We start from the raw sequence: 25,265 nt of genomic DNA on the forward strand, positions 1-25,265 counted from the left end.
CCATTAATTTTTCCAGAATCACCTGCATTATTGTATCTGGTGTTGAACAAAAAATACATTACCAAGTTCTGTTACTTTCAAGTCAATGGTCATTTCTGTAATAACATTTTTAAATGGATTTATAGCAGTTGTAATAATACAAAATCACATCAATTTAGGATCTGATTGTAAAAAATGTACACCTCATCTTCCAAAAACCTTAATTAATTTAATGCAGTAATACCTCCAAAACAAAAGCATCTTTTTTCCCATGTGAAAGGTCCAATTCTGTAACTTCATCAGAGCTTTCTGACTGAGATCTTAAAAGTCTTGAGCGCTGTCTAGGTTCCGGGATGGGTGACCCTATAATCTCTTCGGATATCTCCTGAAAGAAATATAATTGCTTTATATCACATAAGACTGTCTTTTTCAGCTCTGGGGTTATTTTGTAAACTGTAGTCTTTTACTTCTTTCTTTTTACTTAAGTATAATAGAAATATAACATTATATTGACTTCAGGTATACAGCATAATGATTTGGTATTTGTACACTTCAGTTTGGTTTTAAATTTTTATATTAATAGATAAATATCTGTGGAGAAAAAAAATCTGTAAAATATATTCACACTCTATATTTAATTATAACTTTTATGACTAATTAACCTTTTAGAGAGTACATGGATATTTCCTTTTATCACTAGTAGCCTTGATACACTAATCCATAACCATACACGACTGTCATGGACATAGCAGGGCAACACTGACATCTAGTGTATAGAGAGGACACCACAACGAGTAGGGAATCGGCAGCCCATCCAGTTCATGTGGTATTTTCTACCCAATATTTAAAAGACTGAACAGTCCAGAAATCATTAAAAATGTAGTTCTCCAGATGAATTCTAACCTTTTATATCTTTTCTTATCCAGTGGTAATTTTTCAAAGTGTCACATAATAAAATGAGGAATATGATAAATGTGTGTATGTGTGTGCAGACATAATACATAATATTATGCAGGGATTTGCTGTACAACTTGTTAAGCTAAACAAACTGGTAGCTACAACAACAATCTTTTTTGAGGTCAGTGTATGGTGCAGTCCTATATGGGTTTGCAAGCTCTCACCTACTGTATAGCCAAAGATCAGAGGTAACCAGAGGTTCTAAATATCTGTTGGCTATAAGCACTATCAAGAGAGTGTGAATATGTGAGCACAAATAGAAAAGGCTTAGCCTATTGCTGGCATAACAGAGCTATGTTTTTTAAAAAACAAGGAATATAAGAAAATTTTTTTCAAAATTACACCTTTAAATGCTCATTGTTAGCACACACCTTACATGACTACCACCACACTTTCATAATAGCTACCTATAGAGTAATTTCACATTCATATCTCTTATTTGTACCCCAAATTAACTTGCCCTGTATAAATTTGACAGGGTTCCTATTATAATGACCACACAATGAGAAAGAGTTGCAGTTCAGAGGTAAAGCAGTTTGCCCAGGTTTGAAAACTAGTTTAAGCGATGAACCTATCTAGATCAGTTCTTTTGCTCTGAGTACAATGTTCTTCTCTTTGTAATGTTTTTAGTAGTTTAAAATTTGGTTATGCCTCTGCTCACTATGTCCTGGACCTAATAAAAGCAACTATCTGGTATTTAATGTATCTTAAATTTGTAATGAGGTTCCACCACGGGTAACTATGGTATTTTGACACCTTTAGTTGACTGAATTTTCTCCATTTTAAGTGGTACTACACCCCTGCAATAGAAAGATTTTTCAATATTGAGGGAAAAAAAAGCGTATTCACTGCAGCAGGAGCTACCTTCGTAAGAGAAGAAACACACTGATTCACATTTTCAGTGTGGGCATACATTGTCTTAGAAACTGAAAAGACAAAATTGTAATATAAGTGAGTAGTGGCCTACTACACCGACTTCGTCAAATTCCGAGAGGTTATGCTGAAAGACTGTAAGGTATTCATTCACTATCTGAAATAGGAGAGACATATTAGAAAATCCATTAAGTAGTCTTTTGTGAAATATGGTCCTTTTCAACACATGAAATCTGTATAAGCTGAAATTTTAAGAATCATAACAGATATATTCCCTCTAAAATGTACTTCTAAAACAGAAGTTCAATAAATATTTATTGAATAGATGAAGTGAGTTAATTCACATTTTCTAAATATGTCTCTGACTTTAAAAGGCTCACATTGTTAAAGAAAGACATGTAAAAAGTAAGTGCAGTAATATGTAACAGGCCCTATCACAGAAGCACATACACAGAAGCACATACAAGTACATACATATAAAGCAAGTCACAGGTAATAAAAAGGAAATAAAATAAATTTTAGTAAAATATTGTACTTAATTCACTATATCCAAAAGATTACATTTTCAACATACTACCAATATACAAAACACTCATGAGATAATTTACATTCTTTTTCATAGTAAGTCTTCAAAATCCAATGTGTATTTTATACTCACAGCACATCTCAATTCAGAATACACACACTAAGTGCTCAACAGCCACATGCGACCAGTGTCTACCACACTTAGCAGTGTAGCTAGTTCTAGGTCATACCTTTAAAATTCTTCCCAGTTTAACAACTTTGCTAGAAAGCTGTAAGTCGGAAGCTAGAATACAGATCACTGTCCCAGACAACCAACCAAAATTTGATAGTGTGTATAAAATCAAATAATAAAAACCATAATAATAATGTTGTTATCTAAATACTTTCCTTTTGCAGAAGTATTTCATTACCAGAGACTCGTAAAGACAAACAGATTCATTCTAACTCAAACACTTCTTTCTTTCAATTCAGACCCTGACTGTAAGGCGTCCTCAGAGAAGGAGGCCCTGTGAAACCTACTGCAAACCTGGTATAAAAGACTGATTACAGAAGTGACTGGTAGGAAAATTCTCAAAAAGAAGCAAAAAGTGAAAAATGGTGTATCTTTCACATTTAAACATTTAAATGAACATTTAAACCATTTATTTAACTGTTCAGCAATATTTATCAAGAGGCTACTAGGAGGAACTGTCTGGACCTCAGGAATACAGCCCCGAGGGGGCCTCATTTTACTAGGAGTAACAAGCAATTAATAGAATCAAAAACCTACTTCTTTGTGTTTATACATACACACACAGAGATAAAAGAAATAAAAAACAGTAAAACACAGAAGGGGGTTAGGGAGTATCAAAAATTGATGGGAGAGTATAATTTTCAAATCAGGCAGTCAGAGTCATCTCCCTAAAAGGAGACATTTGAGCATGAATGCAAAAGGAGGTGAAAAGGACGAGTATTGAGGAGAGCGAAATTCAACAGTGAAAAAAAAAAAAAAAATATGTCCAAAATAAGACAACTCAAAAAATATATTAACTCCTAAACAAGAACTTATTCACAATGTAAATTTATTTTACTTACCGGAGGATTAATTTCATATAATTCTTTATTCTTAGCAATTGTGTCATTTATCTTCTTTTGCATATGAGATATGTGCTGTTCGTAGGAGCCATCATTAGGAGTCTTCCCAGCAATCTGAATACCACCGGGCGTTGGTAAAGCAGCTAAATACACACCTGTGGCCGACTTGTAAAAATAATGGAGAAATAATAAGAAAAAATGTCTAAAGAATAACAGTCCTTAAATTAGGAAAGTTGCCTTTGCCTTACTGGCAAAAAGATCATTAGCATCAATGCATGCATTTGGACATGTTGAAAGAGCACAGAAACATAACTGGCAACAGGAATTGGTTGCTTTTGGTGTGAAACCTGGGTAGGTGGGGACAGCAGTGAAAGAAGGATTTACTTTTCACTGCACTTTAAAATTTTTACTTTATGATTGTACAAAATAAGTTGCATTGAAAAACCAGTTTAGAAAAAAAGATTAAAAATTGTTAAAAATAAATTTTTTTCATAAGTGAGTAAATAATTTACCTTTAAAGTGGCAAAAATAAAAGGGAAACTTTTGTAAAGCAAGTGAAGAAACTGAACTTCAGAAAGGATAGGAAACATACTCAAGATCACACTATCAATAAATTTGGAGAAGAGATATGAATATATTTCTCACTCTAAACCCCAAGAACTTTTCATGATACCACCCTACCTCCATAATTACCAAGAAAGAAAATTTTACTTAATACAGATTTCTTTTAAATATTTAATTGAATGACTATTAATTCCTGACCCTGTAACAATACTACATGCCATCAGTACTAGAAAACTACTAGGGGAAATACAAAACATGATATGTACACACACACACACACACACACACACACACACACCTATGTGCATTTACAGTTAAATATGCTTATATAAGCAAAGCAAAAATATGTAAGTATAAACGTCAAATTGTTAACACTGAAGGAGTGGAATGCAGACAAGAGAAGACATTTCTCTTAAGTCTGGATATTTGTGCATTTTAAACTGTGTGCGTTATCATTATTCTTTTTAATCAATTGCCAATTTTGTGAAAGTCCATCCTAAAAACGGTATGATACTCTATGATGATGTCTGTGCAGTAGATGAGACTGATCCTCAGAAGCTCTCTCTCCTATTTTGCTCATTAGTGTCCATGACTATGTCTATGACCCAGTCTCTGATGTTCATCCTGCCACATGAATGAGACAACAGTTCAGAGTGGTTGCGAACAGACTCTGGAATAAGACAGGCCTGCATTTGAAATCCGGTTCCAGTACATGCAACCATATCACTTTGGACAAGTCTCAATCTATCATAGCATCCATTTTCTCCTCTTATAAAGATAATATTGCATTCCTTCTGGGGTACCACAGTGCCAGAAACCCAGCAGGCATCAGACATCATCAGAGAGTCCATCAGAGATCAACTATCAAGGAAGCTACTCTTGGGACCTTGAGATTTAAATGCACAGGCTAAACCACAACACAAAGATCAAAATCTCAAACAGTTATAATGAGTGTCACCAGTGGTCAAGAAGGAAAAGATTAGCAAGAAAGAAAGATTTCAGGCAAGCACTGAAAAATTACACCAGCACCACAAGCTAGTTTCCTGGGGCACAACTATCAGAAGTTTTTGATACGGTTGGCACAGTGTTTTTAAATCTTTGAATCTAAATCAAGCTTAGTTCCCACAGATACCCACCAATAACTAGTATTGTGTTCAGGCCAAATTATACATTTGTAATTGCTAAGCATGTGAGTTTTTAGACAAATGAATTATAATGAACACTTTTTTCCCAAGTTGATCTAGATCTCAAATATTTTAATATAAATCAGATTACTTTCATTAATCATTATAAATTTCTCTTGTCAAAAATCATGATTACCTGATTAGTTTATCATCATTGCACAATTATCCCCTACATGCAAAAATTTACATATTTGTAAATGTATGAACAGGAAATAAGTTAGCATTTTATCTGCAAGTGCATACTGAGAAAAAAACACAAGTTCTATAAATTTCTTAAAATGTTTATGCATGTCAGAAAGATGGCAGGGTATTCCAATTTGAAAAGTGCCAGTATCACAAACATTCTAGCTAGCAAAGTGTCTAAAGTATAACAGGACTTCTATAAATACTGTTAATCAGTTTCTATCTGGTCAATATATATTTTGCAGGCATCCAGTTCTCTGGGTCTCAGACTACTTATAAAGACAACTCTTACTTTCCCCACAGACAACTTTCTAGTCAGAACACACTTTGTAAGAAGCCTAGGTGAACATAAAGCTGAGATAAAGAGCTTTCCACCACCTCACAATTTATTAGCACTTAAGAAACACATTCTTTATTGCATATTCTACTGCTGACCGCAGGTACACGTTCAGTATGAAACTTTATTCTCTGTCCAGCAGTAAGCAAGCAGTAAGCAGTGTTTCATATGTATTGCTTTATTTTCTCCATACAACTAAAGATTGTGGTCCTCCCCCTCAGAAGTGATTTTGTCCCCTAAAGGACATCTGGTAATGTCTGGAAACATTTCTGGTTGTCACACTGAAGGGAAACTATTAGCAACTAGTGAGTAGAGGCCAGAAAGGCTGCTGAGCACCCTAAAATGAACAAGACAGCCCCCTACAACCAAGAGTCTTCCAGTCCCAAATGTTAACAGTGCAGAGAAGAAGAAACCCTGTTAGCAATGCTAATATTTAGCATAAAAAAATAACATATTTTGCACAAAAAATAATAAAGTCCAGAACAGTGACAACCAACTTAACTAAACAAGCCACACATGATAATTTTTAGAAACTTGACTACTGACATTATGGTCAGAATAGAAAAATACAATAATATAAATAAATTTTACCTCATAATTTTATTAATTTTAAATAATAATTCATAAATAAAGGTGAAAATAATATATTTTAAAACTTATCACAAGATTTTTCACTTCTTATAATGTCCCCAACCCTTAAAGGTCTTAATGCCCATTTCTCTAGATAAGTCTTTTTAAAAGACTTAGAATTGCACAAAACAGATTCTACTACAACTATAGAAATTATGAAACAAAATCAAAACTTTTAAACTTACCGCTAAGCCCATCAACATATTTTCACCCACTGTGATCTGAATTCTCAGTCCAAATAAAGCATTCATTCCTTTCAGTTTTAGTTTATTCATTAGCTGAGTATGTACTTCATATTCCATAAATGGCAACAGATTACTGATAGCTGTGGCATTTGCTTCTGCCTGTGCTTTCTTTTTTAAACGACATAACCTGTTAAGGAAAATAATTTAGTCACTGGAGAGTATTCTTGGTATCATCTTATAAAATGTCCAATTTTTAAAACTTTCTATAAGTGTGCTTAATAAAACATTGACTTGTGTCAAATGGGGTTTATTAAGTTATATCAATAATCTTTTCTGCCACTTTTTTCAATGTGTATGTATGCTTTTGCTTAAAGTCCTATTTTATTTTATTTTATTTAAAAAAAAATTTTTTTTCAACGTTTATTTATTTTTGGGACAGAGAGAGACAGAGCATGAACGGGGGAGGGACAGAGAGAGAGGAAGACACAGAATCGGAAACAGGCTCCAGGCTCTGAGCCATCAGCCCAGAGCCCGACGCGGGGTTTCGAACTCCCGGACCGCGAGATCGTGACCTGGCTGAAGTCAGACGCTTAACCGACTGCGCCACCCAGGCGCCCCTAAAAGTCCTATTTTAATAAAAGATAAATAAAAATCTCAAAATCTCTAGAAATGGAAAAAGTATTGATCAAAATCACTAGAGAATATAATTTAAAATCTTAGGTTTTATAACTCCATGTGATCATACAATGAATGGATAGCAAAGGAAAGAAGTTAATTTACTCATTAAAAGAACACAAAACTTGGGGCCTAGGTGGCTCAGTTGGTTAAGCATCTGACTTGATTTCAGCTCAGGTCATATCTCATGGTTCGTGGGATTGTGCCCCATGTTGTGCTCTTCACTGACAGTGCAGAATCTGCCTGGGATTTTTTCTCTGCTCTTCCCTCACTCATGTTCTCGCTCTCAAAATAAATAAATTAAAAAAAAAAAGAACACAAAACTTACCTGAGTATCTACAATGTGCCAGGCACTATTCTAAGTGGTGAGTACTCATCAACAAACAAAAGAGTCCCTTTTCTCATGGTTATACTCCAGGGGAGGGGGGTGGAAATAAAGAAACAAGATAACCTAGGATTATGTTTAAGAATCAGATGTCTGGGGCACCTGGGTGGTTCAGTCGGTTGAGCGTCCGACTTTGGCTCAGGTCACGATCTCACGGTCCGTGAGTTCGAGCCCCACGTCGGGCTCTGTGCTGACTGCTCAGAGCCTGGAGCCTGTTTCAGATTCTGTGTCTCCCTCTCTCTCTGACCCTCCCCCGTTCATTGTCTGTCTCTCTCTGTCTCAAAAATAAATAAACGTTAAAAAAAAAATTTTTTTTTAAAAGAATCAGTGTCTGGGGTAGCTCCTGGGTAGCTCAGTCCATTAAGCATCCCTCTTGATTTCAGCTCAGATCATGATCTAAAGGGCATGGGATCAAGTCCTGCATAGGGTTCTGTGCTGATAGCACAGAGCCTGCTTGGGATTCTATCTCTGCCCGTCACCCGCTAGCATGCACTCTCTATCTCTGAAAAATAATAAACTTAAAACAAAAAAAATCAGGTTTCTGAAGAAAATGGAGTAGGTGAAGCGAGTGGCAATAACTAGAGAGAAGGCCTCACAAGAGAGATGATACCTGAGCTGGGATCTTAAAGACAAGATGGAACCAAGAGCGTTGGAAAAAGGCAAATATGGAATGGAGCTGGCATATCAGAAGAGCCAAAAAGAGACTACTACACTGAAGTGAAATGAGCAAGGGTGAGAATCATATGGATGAAGGTGCAGGTAAGCAGGGGCATGATCATGTTAGGGGCTTGTGGGTCATGGTAAGGAGTTTGATTTTATTCTACCAGCAATGACAAACTCCAGGTAGGTTTTAAGTAGTAACATGATCCAATTTATGTTTTAGGATATCATTTACATTGCTACACAGAAAATGGAATAAGGATAACAGAATTGATGAGGGGATAGCAGACAAAAAGCAATTTAGGTGACAATGAGAGCTGAGACTAAAAAGGTAGCAGTAAAGATGAAGGAAAAGATCCCCAAACTGGCAAACCAGGCTATTTACACCAGTAGTTATCAAACTTCATCTTGAGAGCTCATTAAAAAACAATTACTAGTCCCCATGCCCAGAGTTTCTGATTCAATAGGTCTGGAGTGAGGCCGAGAATCTGCATTTCTATAAGGTCTCTCAAGCATCATGATGCTATTGGTTGGTCTGGGGACCACATTCTGAAAACTGCTGATGGGCACTATTCCTTCCTACCTAAAACAAACACAAAAAGCTGGATAAATTATATATTTTTACAAATTGTCTTAAAAGCTGGGGTGCCTAGGTAGTTCAGTCAGTTAAGCATCTGACTCTTAGTTTGGGCTCAGGTCATGATCTCATGGTTCATGGGTTCCAGCCCCATGTTGGGCTCCACACTGACAGTGCGGGGCCTGCTTGGGATTCTCTCTCCCTCTCTCTCTGCCCCTCACATTCTTGTGCTCTCTCTCACTCTCTCTCAGAATAAATAAACTTTGAAAAAAAATCTTCTTAAAAGCATCACAGGACCAGGGCAAGGGGTAGTGGGGTGTATAAACATAGGGAAATGGCATGAAGAAGTTCTTTTGTGATGATGGAACACAGTTTGTGTCTTCACTATGGTGGTGGTTACACAAATCTGTTTGTGGGATAAAGTTGCACAGAACTATACATGTACACACAAATACATAAATGAATGCAAATTTAAAAAAGTATAAAAACTGAGTAAGGTCTGTAGTATAGTTAGCAGTATTATACCGATGTTAATTTCCTACTGATACTCTACTATGGCTGTATAAGATGTCACCAATGCGGGAATCTGTCACCAATACAAATGGTATTGTTTGTACCATTTTTGCAACTTCCAGTGAGCCTATCATAGTCTAAGGAAATGAAACACAATAAATAATAAAGAACAGAAATAAGAGAATACAAAAATATTTCAGATATTAAAATTATCAGTTAAAGAATCAGTCATAGGCTGTAACATAATAAATTTGAAAAAGAACAAAATAAAACTTCTAGAAATAAAAATAGATATCAAATATTTAAAGCCCCAATTATTGGACTTACTACAATATTAGAGACAGTTGAAGAGAGAATCAAAGAACTGAAAGATAAGAAAGTATTCAAGATATGGCATAAACAAAAATAGAAAATTTAAGAAAGTAAGTAACATACATAAAAGAAGCAGTGAGAAAGTCTAACATTTTTAATTATAGTATCAAGAAGAGAGATGAAACATGGGACAATATCTAAAAATTTTCTAAAACACATGAAAGAATCTACAGATTCAAGAAGCCCAATATATAGCAATTTGAATAAAAACTTCCATACTTAACATTTCATAGGGAAATTGCAAAAAACCAAAAATACATAGAATAGCTCACACACAGCCTGGGGTTGAATGGCAGCTACCTTCAAAGGAATAAAAGTTAATCTAATAGGTTATTTCTCAATAGTAGTAATGAAAATCTGGAAGGCAATGGAAGGGTATCTTCAATGTGCTGCAAGAAAATAAATGGCAGCCCAAAATATCTTTTAAAGATAAGTAAATATTTTCAGACAAGCAAAACTAGTTCACCAAAATAAATGGCCTAAAGTCTATACCTCAAGCAAAAGAAAAACAATCCCAAATGGAAGGTCTAAGATGTAAGAGGAAATTGAGTAAAAAAAGCAAAAGTAAACGTATTAGAAATACAGGCATGCCTGGGTGGCTCAGTCAGTTAAGTCTCTGGCTCTTGATTTTGGCTCAGGTCATGGTCTTGCCTTACGTGAGACTGAGCCCCACGTCAGGCTCTGTGCTGACAGTGCAGAGCCTGCTTGGGATTCTCTCTCTCTCTCCCTCTCTCACTCAAGATAAATAAATAAACTTAAAAATAAAAACTAAAGGGGCGCCAGGGTGGCTCAGTCAGTTGAGCGACCGACTTCGGCTCAGGTCTTGATCTCTCACAACAAGGTTGAGCGACCGACTTTGGCTCAGGTCTTGATGTCACAGTTCATGGGTTCGAGTCCCATGTCAGGCTCCATGCTTACAGCTCAGAGCCTGGAGCCTGCTTCAGATTCTGTGTTTCCCTCTCTCTCTGCCCCTCCCCCACTCATGCTCTGTCTCTCTGTGTCTCTCAAAAATAAATAAAACGTTAAAAAATTTTAAAAATAAACAAAAAATATACATACATTCAAAAATAAAATTCAACATGACTGTAAAATAGCTTTGATGCAGGGAGGTTAGGAAAGAGGACAGTGTCAAAGAATACCATATTTGGCATAAAAAGTGGACAGAGCAAGGTATCATTCATTAAAATAAAGAAGGCTAACATGAAAGAAGTGGAGAAAGCCAGCAGTTCAATATGGAACAAGTATGAGTTGCCTACAAGACATCAAAATAGGGTGTGAAAGTATATAGGTCTGAGGCTCAGAAGAAAGTTCTGGACTAGAGTTATAAATCTGGGAGTCACAGACATATAGAAAGCACATCTGTAGGAGCTGATGAATTCAACCTGGAAGAGAGCTTTGAGAAGAGAGTCCAGACCCGTGGCCCTTCAAGGATTAAGAAAAGGAGGAAGAATCAACAAGGACACTGAGGATTATACATAAGGTAGGAAAAAGCAGGGGTGGGGGCGGGGCACTGTGAAGTCAAAGGAGTATCAAGGAGAAGATGATCAACTGTGTGACTACTACTATTGCTGAGATGTCAAGTAAGAGGAAGAGAGAAAAGCATTTCAATGGATTTGGTAGCCTGGCAGTTGTCAGTGACCTAGACAGTTATCACTGCTTCCTATATGCCAACCACAATTTAGCATTTCCTACTCCAGTACATTTTAAAAGGAACTGTTAAGAGCTAAATTAAGTAGTAAAAGAAACCATACATAGCATTGTTCTTTAAAAGAAAAAAGATAAATTTCTAAAATGTATTACATATTCAATGTCCTTAAAGCAGAGTCACGTTCCTAGCCTGAAACAAGTTAATTAATAATCTTCATAATAACAGATATTTGTATAGAATTGAAATGTTTAAAATTGCTTTTGCATTTAAATTTATTTCAGTTTTATAAAACGGGTACTCTTCCTCCCAATATTCCATGTGACTAAATACAAGGTCCAGATAGTACTGCCCAGCCTGCCAGGTAGGAAACAGTACAGCAGACATGTGAAATAGATCTATTTGACTCCATACCTCATACTTTCTCAGGGACCCCAAATATTGTTTACACAAATATACCTTGCTTGAATAAGACAACCTTTTCCAATAACTGTTGCATCTGTTGGGAGGTCAACAGTTGTAAAGAGAACATCAGGAACTTTCTGTTTCCTGCAGTTATAGCAGTATGTGAGATGAGCTGGAAATGGCATATTCAGTTCATCATATGGTATGTGGCAAAATCCACAACCTACAGGCAAATTTTCTTCTAGCCTATATGAATACATCAAGATAAAAAATGAAGCATTCTTAAAAATTCTATGCATTTTTTCAAAAGCATATGTTATACATATAGTACTAATGTATAAACTATATAACTTCTACCACTATGAGAGTTATGACAGTCCCACTATGACTATTAAGAATTAAAAATGACCATGAAATCAAAACCATACACTTTCATATGAGAGAAAAGACTTATACAAATAGCCATTGAATTGCATCAATTCATACGTTTGAGAATATCCCACCTGACAAAAACCACTATTATTCCGAAGCTAGTTCATAAAAACAAATGGTTAGATAATAAGGGTGACATTTTCCTACTGTCTGACAAATATAACACAAATATAATCACCAAATATAATCACAAATATAATCGTGGGTTTGAGCCCCTCGTCAGGCTCTGTGTGGACAGCTCAGAGCCTGGAGCCTCCCTCAGATTCAGTGTCTCCCTCTCTCTCTGCCTCTCCCCCACTCGTCTCGGTCTCTCAAAAATAAAATAAACATTAAAATTTTTTTAATTTAAAAAGTCAAAAATAGGCATAATCTAACATTTCTAATTTCCAATGACTTAAGAATTTGTCAGAATTAAACATTTCTGAGAAACCGAAACACCTGTGTTTCACAAACAACATAAGCCACAAGTAAACACACAACCTTCTCAATCAGTAAAATGTTTGCTGTAGTAATGCTTATGAATTCACTTCAGAATGGTATTTTTTTCACTCATCAAATCTGAGGAAATTAGGGAAACAGAAATGGAAGAAGAAAGCTCCATGGAGAACTCCAGACATTCACACAGCCACACCTCTAGAGCTGTGGAAAGATATGGGTTCTCAATTCATTCCAATCTAAAGTGACCTGTTAGAAGCTGAAACTTGGCAAGCGGACACATTAAAAAAGAGAAAGGAAACTTATACTGTATCTACTAGGAGTCAGGCTTCCTGCAGATTCCTTGTATACATTACTGCACTGAATTTCCAAAATAACCTCCTAAATCAAATTACTCCCATACATTAATTATTCTTTTGTTGGGATGGCATTCTGGTATAAGCAACAGGGAAATCAGATGCTAAGTAGAGCTGTGTGATCTTATACAAGTTGTTCAATTGCTCAGAGCCTCCTCTATATAACCAGAATGACAGTATCTACCCAGAAAGGCTTTTTTTTTTTTTGAAGATTAAGCAGGAAAACATAAACACACCCCCCCCTCCCCCCAACACACACAATATAATAAAAAGCAAAGAGCAACAAAAACTAGTTCTTCTTGGCCTGAAACCAACCTGAGATATTAAGTGACTTGTTCGGTCACACAAAATACAAGGCAGAAGACCTCAGATTTTAATGTTGGTTGGTTTGAACCAAAGCCCATGTGTCACAAAGGGGCACAAAAGATTGAACACTGGGGTAATTTTTAACTAAACACCTCACAGAAATTCAAACATAAATGATGCAATATCATAGGCATAAAAACAAAACTATTTAAATTCATGGAAGCATTTAAAATATGAAATATACAGAAGGGATTATCTCAATACTGAGTTTATAGGGAATGTTTTCTTCCTTCTACTCTCCCATACTTTCCAAATTTTCTCTAGTAAGCATAAATAATTTTATAGCAAGAAAAAAGACATTTTCCTCTTTTATAGACAGGGATGGTATCTGTTCCACTAGATTGGCATATAAGAGAATTCACTGTATCCATCCAAGCCACAATACCAAAATAATCAAGCTGCATGGGAAAGGCCATTTTTAAATCAGGCTTCTATCTACTCAATAATGAAATCCACTGACGTGAGAGAACTATATTGCAGCACTGGAACAACTCAAAATAGAACACTCTGACTTTTAATATACCTTAAAATGTTCCACCTTCTTTTTCCTATTTATGCTGACTTTTAATGCTCTGTAATATATTACAGTCAAAATACCTTTTTAATACAAACTAAAGAAGAAACCGACTAAGATCTTCTATGTGCCTACCTGAGCTAGAATAACTTTGTTATACAGAGACTTGCAAATTTATACTAAATTTGATCACATATAGATTTTTTTTGCTGTCTTCCTTAATATACAAATACTGGGGGGAGGTGGGATAGGGGGAGGGAAGCAAATATGCATACAGTGAAGGGATAATTAAAATTTATATTATTCAGGTACTCTGGTACCAAACTAATAGTTTTCTGTATATATATATATATATATATATTTGATAATTTCATCTGTTTATGGAAAGTATTTTTGACATTTATGGAAGCTAACAGATTAAGAGATTAATAACCAAATAAACTAAAAAGTAATCTATTTTACCTAATAATTTCACTTTTACTTTCTCTTTCATACACATTAAAGTTATATTTCACTTTTTAGGAAGCTTTTATATATAATTTTGTTACAATACAGTGTTTCAATTGTTCTGTAAATTATGAATTTTCTTTATGCAAATTGTTTCATGACCTTTTTCTGTTTCAGAGGTAGACAAGGGGGAAAGGAAAGGAAGAGAAAAATCAAAGGAAATTACTTCTATACTATAACAAACAAAAAATATACACTTGAAATTCTTTCACTGATAGTTATACATGTAACTTACCAAGATACTAGAAAAATTATAACAATGTGTGTCATATAGTGCAGAACTCAATACTTCTCTGTTGCTATAGGTTACACAAAAAGCAGTGAAGTGCCTGGTCCTCATTTCTATATTAAGCCACTCTCATACAGAAGAACTATCCCAGCTCTAAAGTTACAAAAGTTAACCTCTCCCTTCTTTGCCATCATAGAAAATAAGCCAGGCTGCCATGACAACCTCTGTTCCAAACAGCCCTCCACGGTGCCATCCTGCAGAAATCTAGGGTTCAGTACAGCTGCCGTGCCGGATGCAGATAAAATACAGACCTCTTCACTATAAAAGAAAAAAACATAAAACAGTTAACATCTTCAGGCAATCTAACTTTGAAAAATGTTAAATATCAAAGTGATTACAGGGTGACAATTTAAATTCAAGTTAGACTCCACAAATATTAATGATATCATAAGATTATCTCCTATCCTAGGATAAAAAATAAAAATAATGTTATTAAAATGAAGAAGGTGGGGTGCCTGGGTGGCTCAGTCAGTTAAGCGTCCGACTTCAGCTCAGGTCATGATCTCACCATTTGTGAGTTCAAGCCCCATATCGGGCTCTGTGCTGACAACTCAGAGCCTGGAGCCTGCTTCGGATTCTGCGTCTCCCTCTCTCTCTGTCTCTCCCCTGCTTGTGCTCTCTCTCTCTCTCTCTCTCTCTCAAAAATGAATAACCATTAAAAAAAATTTTTTTTAATAAAGTAAATAAAATGAAAAGGGTAAGAATTCTTTATACTTAAAAAATTGTAAAAGATAAAGCACAATATTAATGACAATAAATTCCTTTAAAATATGGTAAACCTGATAAAGACTGAATATCTCAAAGTAGTAACAAATTATTTTGCGGAATTCAGCAATAAACCATTAAACTGTATTAAAATACTCTTTAAATGCATACTAAACTTCATTAAAATCATTTTAAAAGTGTAACTATGTAATTATTGATATCCCTATAGCTTAAAGTTTATAATCAAAAGGTATCTGAAACAAATAATACCCAAAATATACTAAATGGAGCTTAAACTACATCATTATATGTATGATAAAAACCTCACTTTCAAAAGAATTATTTGGAATTCTTTATTACATATCAACCAATTTTAAATAATCCACAAAATTATTGAATGAGATCATACAAAGCAAAAGAGAAAAGTTGCAGCCTAGGGACAAAATGTTGGAAACAGTATAAGTAGACCAGAAGTCTGAAAGGACATGAAAGAAATGGTCACTTGATCTGTAACTGAGTAGAGAGAGACCAGGCTCAAAATGTTTAAGTGGGCACTGAGAATGTCAAGGAAGAAGGTGGAGCCCCTGATGTGCTGAATTAAGGAGCTCTAAGAGCAGAAGTACATTTCTAAGAGTTTATCCAGTAATAGTACATAGGATGGATCAGAACCAAAAAAATTAGTAAAGATGGGATTTAAACACAAGATTTTTTGAGGTCTGGAGGGAAAAAAGAAGCTTGTATCAGGTGAATTCAAACTTCTACGTAAATCAATTTGACTCATTTCTGTACACTCCCGCATCTACCTGTGACCTATTTCCTGCCGCACTGAATGTACACCTCTGGCCTTCTCTGCATGCTACTCTACTAGCCTTAAACACTCCCTTCATGCCTCCTTTCTTCATTTATATAATTCATACTCATCCCCTGAGATTTAGTTTAAGCTTCAGTTACTTCATTAACCCTTTCTTCCAATCTTACTTCTAAACTCCAACCCTCTGGGCCCCACAGCACCCTGGGATATCTCTGCCATAAAATGTGTTCTACTTGTCATAATTCTCCAGTAAAATGTGAAACCAATAACAAAAACTTTGTCTTTTAAAACCATAACCCTATGACCTGGAAGCATATGACACTAAATCTATGAATGAGCTAAGATTATCTACTAGGGAGTAAGGCAGGATAAGCATAACAAAGTTATTACTTTAACAAGTGTAGAATAGCTACAATGGAGACAGAAAGGTGCAAGAATACCACACATGATCCACAGAGGAAAAGAAAGGGCCCTCAGAAGATGAAACAGCATGGCTCTCCACATATACCAGAGTCTAATCATTTTTCTGTAAAAATAATGACCACCACAAGCACAAGAGAATTACCCATGTAATAGTTGACAGTAAGGATTAACCAAGAATAGGAGGTGGAGGTGCCTGGATGGCTCAGTTGGTTAAGTGTTTGACTCGGTTTTGGCTCAGGTCAAGATCTTGTGGTTGGTGAGATCGAGCCCCACATGGGGCTCTGCACTGACAGTGTGGAGCCTGCTTAGGAATGTCTCTCCTTTTCTCTTTGCCGCTCCCTCTCCTCTCTCTCTTGAAAAATAAACAAATAAACATTAAGAGAAAGAAAAAAAAAGAATAGAAGGTGGGCAGCAAAAGGTCAAACAGTTTCTAGATGATATCTATTATAAACTTTTCAAGGGGTTGAAAGTAGGGTTCATTGATGGCAGTCAGCAAGTCAAATCAGAGCCCAACTAAGAAACTGGGGAAAATCTTGGTTAAGATAAAAGCCAAAACAAACCAGGTATAAATGTGCAAATGAGATAAGTGAAAAATATCAAGTTGTGATCCAAGAGTGAAATTTTATAGTTTCAAATTTTTAAAGGGGAACCATTTTGAGCAATAATGAAGCCTAAAATACAGTTGAAAGCTGAGGGATAGAGGAGGACATGAGAATGAGAAGGTACAAAGTCAGGCTGTTAGAAGGGTGGTAATCATATTCAACTGGAGGAGACAGCAGAGAATTAAGAAAGGCAGAAGAATGTTTTGGAGGTAGGAAAGTCTGAACTGTGGAATGGCATGGACTTTAAAGTAAGAGAGATTGTTCAAATGAAAGGTAGGAGAAAAAGAAATGGAGAACTAGGAGTATGGAAGTCTCTTCCTAACTCGGCAGAGTTAGGAAGGATGATGTGTTGGCAGAAGAAAATTAGGTTGCAGTTAGGTAAAAAGAGTTTACAGACAAACCTTAAAGACACATTAGATCAAGGTTTGCAAATATCCCAGAAGAAAGAGTTAGTGGGGTCACAAACTGGAGTAAAGTAGGCCTAGAATTAAGACTTGCTATGTGCCAGTATCAATTCTCATTTAATTCGTCAGTAACCTTAATTGATAGATGGTTATAATTTCCATTTCAATGTATAAACTGAGGCTCAGAGGAAGAGTTATTTTCTCAAAGTTTCACAGCAATTAAGTGGCAAAAATGGCATATGGACCTCAGTCTGATGTACTCCCAAGTCCATGCTCCTGGATCACTCCATAATTCTTCTTTTCTCTATATTTGCATAAAGCTTTTTAACCTTTTAGATGACAATCCGTAAATTACAGCATCTAGAAAATCAAGTTATTATCATTTACCAGATGCTAGTTGATTCACTGTAGCCCACTACAGCATGACAGCCTAATGCTTTAGCATGTGATTTTATTTCTTGTCTGATTTCTGCCCACCACGCATCTCGAGTTTCTGGTTCATCTGAAAGATAAATTTTATATCAGTTCACTACTCAATAGCACATTGTATATATGAGAAAGAAATGTTGAAAATAAACATATTCTGGAAGGCAAAGACACACTAGTCTATAACAGATTTTAAAACTAACTTCACATGTTTAAAATATTATTTCTCAAAATGCTTATTAACATTTTAATTTAATGCTACTTCTCACAAAATTTAACATTTTTAAACTTGATTGCTAGAAAATAAACCAACTAGTTTTATTTGCTTTATTACTTTAGGGGACATCTATAGGAATATATTTTATTAGATACAACTTCAAATGTAGACCCAGAGTTTCCAGACTCTAATCCTAAAACTGAGGATATTCTATGTCTCACTCACCTTGCTCAGTGAACATTGTGAGTCATATCCATACATTTAATTTAAATTCTGATTTCATTTCCTGGTACCTATTTTTTATAACCCACTATATTCTAGGTTCTTTCCAAGGCAAAGATTTGTCAATGTTAAAAAAGAGAAAGCCATCTGTAGCCATCCTTGGGGGTCCTAAAGCAAAGTAACAAGAAATGAAGGGACCAGCCAATTTAAAATAAAGAGAGCAAATATGTTGAATTTAATACAAGTAATTGGGTTAATGTAAATAAGGACAAATTTCAGGCAGTACACTGTAACTACATGTATGGTTCTGTAAGTAAGAAAATGCCTTAGAATCACAGCATTGCATTTGTTTGTTTTTTTGGTTTTTTTTTTTTTTTTAACACAGAGGAATCCGATATTGTTTGTAATGGAGCATTATAAATGGAGCATCTGGCACACATTCTTCCTAATCACTTGCATTTAGCTGCAAACTACTGGTGAACAGCAGCTGCAAATAATAGTAACATTTTATGTGCAAAGATGTTAAAAATAGAAACAGTCTATAATGGGCATATCCTAATTTGTTTCTTTGTGTGGCCAATTCCATTTGGGAACAATTTGGTATAGAAAAAACTTTAACTCTAAATAGCATGCTAAACTCTCTTTGTAAATTTTCCACATAAAAGGCACTTATTAAAACTGAAAGTCAACCAATCCAAAAACTTCCTTTTTTGAATTTCAGTATATATCCAGTTTTCAAAATATGTTTTTTTTAAATAAGTAGAATAAGTAGAATTATACTCACTAGTAAAATACTGAAGACAGCAAAGTAAAGAAAGGTTAAAAGGCTTGTTATAGCAGACATTTCTATGATGTAATTTTGTTTCCTCCACAGGGAGGAGATCAACAAAAGGGAGAAATGAGATAAATGTCATAACTACAAATGATGCCAGCCAGTTCTTGTATTAAAGTTTTGGATCCAAGACAGAGCTACCCTAAAACTTTCCTTCAGGAAAAAAAAAAAAAAAAAAAAAAGAAAAAAGAAAGAAAAGAGAGAAAGAAAGAAAGAAAGGAAGGAAGAAGGAAGGAAGGAAGGAAGGAAGGAAGGAAGGAAGGAAGGAAGGAGAGAGAAATGAAGACTTTTTAACTGAGGAAAAAGATCCAAGTATGAGATAAAATAAAGAAGAGAAATAGAAAAGACTACAACAATATGGTGTTAGCAATCAATATTGTGAATTAAGAAATGTGTAAGACAATTAGGTGGCCCTATTTTGCACATACACTATTATGTTGAAGAATTTCTTCATATTCCCCCTGTAATGTAGACATTAATAGCACAAATACATTTGCAAATCCTTTTTTTTTTTTTTTTAAGACATACATGTTTCCAGGCCAATTTGGGCATCTATTTAACATCGTTTCCTAATAAGGGCATTTTTATCGTAAGACAAACTTCTGTTCATGTAGTTGCTCAGACTATCAAATTATTTATGATTCTTTGAAAACAGGTATCACAAAAAATAGCAAATATAACTCAGTTTAGAAAATAACTATTTTCCCTGAAAAACATTGTAAAATAAAGATTAATTTTTCTTTAAAAACCCTAGTAGAACCCGCTATTTACTTTTTATATCTTTCTGGAAGTTTAAATATTATTTGCTAAGGCAAATAATTGTATACTATGTTTTTATAAAAACAGATTTTTCTCACATTAGATTTGCCTACATCTGTGCCACAAGTAATACATGGTAGCTTTTCTGTTTTAAAATGAATTTTATAGAAAGTAATCCATAACACTGTTTTTTAAATTAGTAAAAAAAAAAAAAAAAAAAAAAAAAAAAAAAAAAGGAGGAAACTACTTATTTTCAGTTCAGGATATATTTATTTAGAAATGGCCAGCATGTCTAAATGGAAAAGTGTGTAATAATAATCACTATGAAATACATGTAACCACATAGATTACAAAGTTTATTTACATCAAACTTACCTTGGTGTAACACATAAAATAATCAGATAATTAAACCAAACGCTATGAAAGAATAAGTGGCTGATTTAAAAAAAAATCAACACAACAAAGGGCTGACTGCAGCGCAAGTGGAGCATTCATTCATGTTCCTCTGACGAGGTCACAAGCAGCCTTTATTCTGACACATGAGCCACACAACTGCACATGGGGATGCCATTGGTGTATTTAATAAAGTATTTACAAGTTTAATAGAAGCTAAAGAGTTACACAACATGGGAGCTAAGGAAGCAAATGGCATATGTCCACACTCCAAAGAATTTGTTAAATTTTGTTTTTGGCTTAAGCAAAAGCTCAGAGAACAAAGGGTTTTGCAAAGCAGATTCAGCAGACAGGAGCCAGAAACAGTGGATATTTTGGCGCATGCTTGGATCAGGTGACAGTACAGACTGAAAACTATGGCAGCTCACTGAAATGGTTACAGAAAGTAATGGCCCTAGAGTCTAGGTGGAAGCAAGGCAAGCATACAGTAGGGAGCACTTAATCACAAACTAGGAACTGAATCAACAATAATTATCTACAACCATAAGCAAGAAGCCAAAGGATGAATTTTTTGGCTATTAAATTTAGGGGTTATTTAATTAAAATTAAGAATCAATTTATTTAATATTGAAAAAATTAAATTTATCTTCAAAGCCTACATTATATTTATATCAGAGATGAGCCAAAGAATATTCACTTAGTAATTATGACTCAGCCTTACTTATTATATCTGTAAATTCAGAAATATACTATTTAATCCCATAATGGGATTTTTTCAAGCTTAAGTAACTGCTAACTGCATTCTTATAGGAAATAAATTGGTTGAATTTGAATTGTGTTACTCACTCTCCAAAAGTCAAAACTGAGGATCTATCATACTCATATAAAAGGCAAAATAAAGAGTCTGGCTTAAAAATGTATGGCAACTCTACATACCACTCGTGAAACTAGATACAATTTAGTCATTTGAAGCATATACAGCTGAGATGTGAAGGTCACAATTAAAAAACATTTCAGAGATGTCAAGAAAAAAAATCTTCACTTTAAATACCATGCTCCTCCAAATAATCTATAGAACTATTTATAATTATAAAAAGATCTCACTTTAGAGGATATTAAAATTTATGTACTATATAAATTATATTTCATACGATGTTGTATTTGTATTCTATGGGTCAAAACTCTTCATAGATAATATCACAAATCTTTTAATATATCCTTTTATTTATAGGCATGCCCTGTGCTCTAGATCAATACCTCACTGATGCTTCTTTTAGAGGTACTGTCTGCACATTTGGGTTGACATCACAATTAATTTTTCTTTACTGTTACTTTTCTAGAGCATGGACATAGCTTGATATCTTGCCATCTTTTTAACATTTTGTCTTATTTCTGAAGTACAGGTAAAACTGGTAAAGATTCGTAAAATGATAATAATAGCTTATATCTCAGAAAGTAAAGAAGTGAACGACTCAATATAATATGCCTTTATAAAACTCAGTCCCTTTGAGATTTTAGGCAATCACACACTTGCAACTAAGAAAAACTGACTACCTAAAGTGTTCAATTTAATTCTATTTTTACACAGCTCTGGAAGAGAATAATTCTGCCCTTGAGAATCTTTTAATCTGATTGAGAGAAAAGAAAATGGACAATTATTCAATCTAATTTTTAAATAAACGAGAGGAGATAAAGTGTTAGGTGGGCTCAAATAAACATTTTTAATACAACAATAATCTATCTTGTTAATGGAAGCATTAAAAAGCCACATTCTTAAACACCTTAAAGTACTATTCCAACACAAAACAACTCATTGAAGAACACAAATTTCCCTAATGAAATAGAGAGTTCAGGTTCAAGTGTGTATACCACCTCAAACTAGGTGGGGATTCAGTACCAACCGAGGAAGAACAGTCCCATCATACAGTAAGTGATGTGCAAATTCAGAGCAGACATCAAGCTGCAGTAATTTGGGATCTTAGGATGGTAGCTGGGATATAATACATGTTAGATCAAACTGGAGTCTTCACTATTCATAAAATAAGTCAGACACATAACTACTCCTTATCTGTGAGATTTCCCTCTTTATACATGGAGAGAAGATTACATATAACATTTACATACTATATTATAATATTGTAATTAACATCCAGTTATATTAGACATATAAAGAGTAAAATTTCAAAATTAAGGAAATTACATGTCTGACTTTTTCTTACAGATAATAAAGAATGGAGAGTAATTGGTATCCAGTTATATGTAGACAGAAAAATTTGTATTACATTTACATGTTGCATTACATATAAAGAGAAGTTCACACATTATACATGCTATATTTACAAAGCCTTCTTGAACTCTATATATCTACTTCCTAAAACCCTCATTAAAATACTTAAAACCAAAGTCGGCTTAACTACTTTAGGCTTAGTTTTGCACATCTGCTTGTGAGTACCTCTCAGATAGAGTAAAAAATAACTACTGAGATCATCAGTAGAATTCAAGGTTCAAGAAAGCCTATCTCCATTTAACTCCTCCTCCTCCTCCTACACACACACACACACACACACACACACACACACACACGCATGCACGCACAGCAAAACAGTGCAAGAAATAGCCTAGATTGGCTGTGCAAACAGGGTGTCTGCCCGGCTGAACAATCGTGTTCCCAATATCCAACATCATGTTCAAGACATGGTAGGCACACCACGAACATCCATGAATAAAAGATTTTTACTTACAACTGAAAAAAAAATTAGATTATCAGATTGATATATTCTATAAATATTTCCCTACACATTGGTTGACTCACATTTTGAATATGTTTAAAGCATATAAAATGTTTAAAGTAATAATTACACTTCTTTTTCTTGGTTTTGATTATTATCGCCCCCGAAGTAAAGTAAATATTCTAAACAATTACAATTCAGATGAGTAACAAAAAAAGAGTAACATTTTCTAAATTCAGACCACTAATCTAAAGCTTTCCTTAGCACTAGCAAAAGTTCATTTATTATAAGATTGAGAAAATCTTAAGTATAATACGTTCAAAAATCTACAATCTAAAATAATAAAATAGTGGTGCCCGTGTGGCTCAGTCGATTGAGCATCGGACTCTTGATTTCGGCTCAGGTCATGATCTCACGGTTCATGAGTTTGAGTCCGTCATGGGGCTCCACACTGCCAGCGCGGAGCCTGCTTTGGATTCTCTCTCCTTCTCTCTCTGTCCCTCCCCTGCTCGCTCTGTCTCTCTCTCAAAATAAATAAATAAACTTAAAAATCTTTTTTAAATAATAAAACTTCTAAAATATTCTCAAAAACAAAAGTTATCTAGTTTTAAACAAACTGTTTTACTAACTCAGTACTTGAAACATTCACTCTTAAAAATATTGTCTAAGTTTGGAAGCTCTTTCAAACCAGTACTTTTCAAACCACATTATATATCTATTTTGTATTTCCTCTTGTTGCTTCCCGATAAAATATCTAAGCTCACATGCATCCTATATAAAAAAAGAATAACAAATTTTCATCAACTACACTGAGGCTATTGCTAATTAAAAATTATATCTGTACGCTATCCAGAAATACTTTCAGTGGTAAACTCAGAAGAGAGAAAAAAGAGATCATAGGCATTGAGAGACAATGAGCTAAGACTTTTAAAATCTACTCTGAAAATATTTTTTATAACTCAACTTTCAAACAGACTTGGGTTTCCAAAAGATAGGATGCAAACGCTCACTGGGGCTTTAGACTTGTAGCTGTGTAGGATAATCCTAATCTCTCTCTCAGCTCAAAGTTGCCAAGAGACAATTTCACTTGCCACATTTTACTAATGACCAAGTCCTGCTGATTTTACATTTAAAATATTTACAAATTTATGGTTAAGAGTGTAAGCCCTGAAGCCAGAGTAGTTAGGTTCATGCTGTAGCCCAACAACTACCTATTTTACTTTAGGAAAATTATTGTTTCATTTTGCTCATCCACAAAATAGGAAAAATGTCTAGCTCAGAGCTGTGTTTTGAGAACTGAATGACCTACTACCATAAAGCACTTAGAAGAGTGCCGGGCACACAGTAAGTGCTCTATAAACTTTAGCTCTCCTATCACCACCAAATCCTAGGTCACTCATCTGGCCAGAAATACTACAGTCAACTAACTAGCCTCCCTATCTCTAGTCCTGCTGCCTTTAAATCCATTCTCCAGGGGTGCCTGGGTGGCTCAGTCGGTTAAGCGGCCGACTTCAGTTCAGGTCATGATCTCGCGGTCTGTGAGTTCGAGCCCCGCGTCGGGCTCTGTGCTGCCAGCTCAGAGCCTGAAGCCTGTTTCAGATTCTGTGTCTCCCTCTCTCTGACCCTCCCCCGTTCATGCTCTGTCTCTCTCTGTCTCAAAAATAAATAAACGTTAAAAAAAATTTTTTAATAAATCCATTCTCCATGCTATAATCAATGATCTAATACAAACGTAACCATTGGATACCCTGTCTTATTCCTATGCCGGCCCTGTTCCTGGCATGTCACAATACAAGAGTTGCACATGGTGTCTCCTCCTTCCTAGCAGCAAGATTCATCTTGTCTTTCTCAAAGTCTGTTACCAAGCCAGAAAGATAAGAAGGAAGATAAGAAAAGGTAATACTGTAATTTTAAAATAAATTCTCAGATAACTGAAGTTTTTTTTTTCCTTCTTCCTGCTCCATAAAAATATTTTCTATCACTGTAGTTAACACAACCTAGGACAGCAAAGCAGTAGAAAAAAGGACACACACAAAAAAGCTGAACTAACCAAGACATTCTGTATTCAATGTCAAACAATAGTATGAAGTAACTATGTAAATATCAAACAAGTAATGGCT

At 34.9% G+C, this 25,265-nt stretch overlaps 1 protein-coding gene across 25 annotated transcripts in view; it reads right to left on the bottom strand.

Annotated features, from left to right (window-relative positions):
* The window catches only part of C2CD5 (C2 calcium dependent domain containing 5), a 100,953-nt gene that overhangs the window by 22,439 nt on the left and 53,249 nt on the right, over positions 1-25,265 (bottom strand). For all 25 annotated transcript variants that reach the window (XM_027035718.2, XM_027035720.2, XM_027035716.2 and 22 more), the window contains 6 exons: positions 17,955-18,069; positions 14,785-14,880; positions 11,778-11,969; positions 6,492-6,678; positions 3,409-3,573; positions 224-364 (listed from right to left, as the gene is read on the bottom strand). In XM_027035718.2, coding sequence (XP_026891519.2) covers positions 224-364; positions 3,409-3,573; positions 6,492-6,678; positions 11,778-11,969; positions 14,785-14,880; positions 17,955-18,069 — 896 coding nt within the window. The remainder of the gene's footprint in view (positions 1-223; positions 365-3,408; positions 3,574-6,491; positions 6,679-11,777; positions 11,970-14,784; positions 14,881-17,954; positions 18,070-25,265) is intronic.

This window comes from Acinonyx jubatus, chromosome B4 (genome assembly GCF_027475565.1).
Source record: "Acinonyx jubatus isolate Ajub_Pintada_27869175 chromosome B4, VMU_Ajub_asm_v1.0, whole genome shotgun sequence".
Lineage (NCBI taxonomy): Eukaryota > Metazoa > Chordata > Mammalia > Carnivora > Felidae > Acinonyx > Acinonyx jubatus.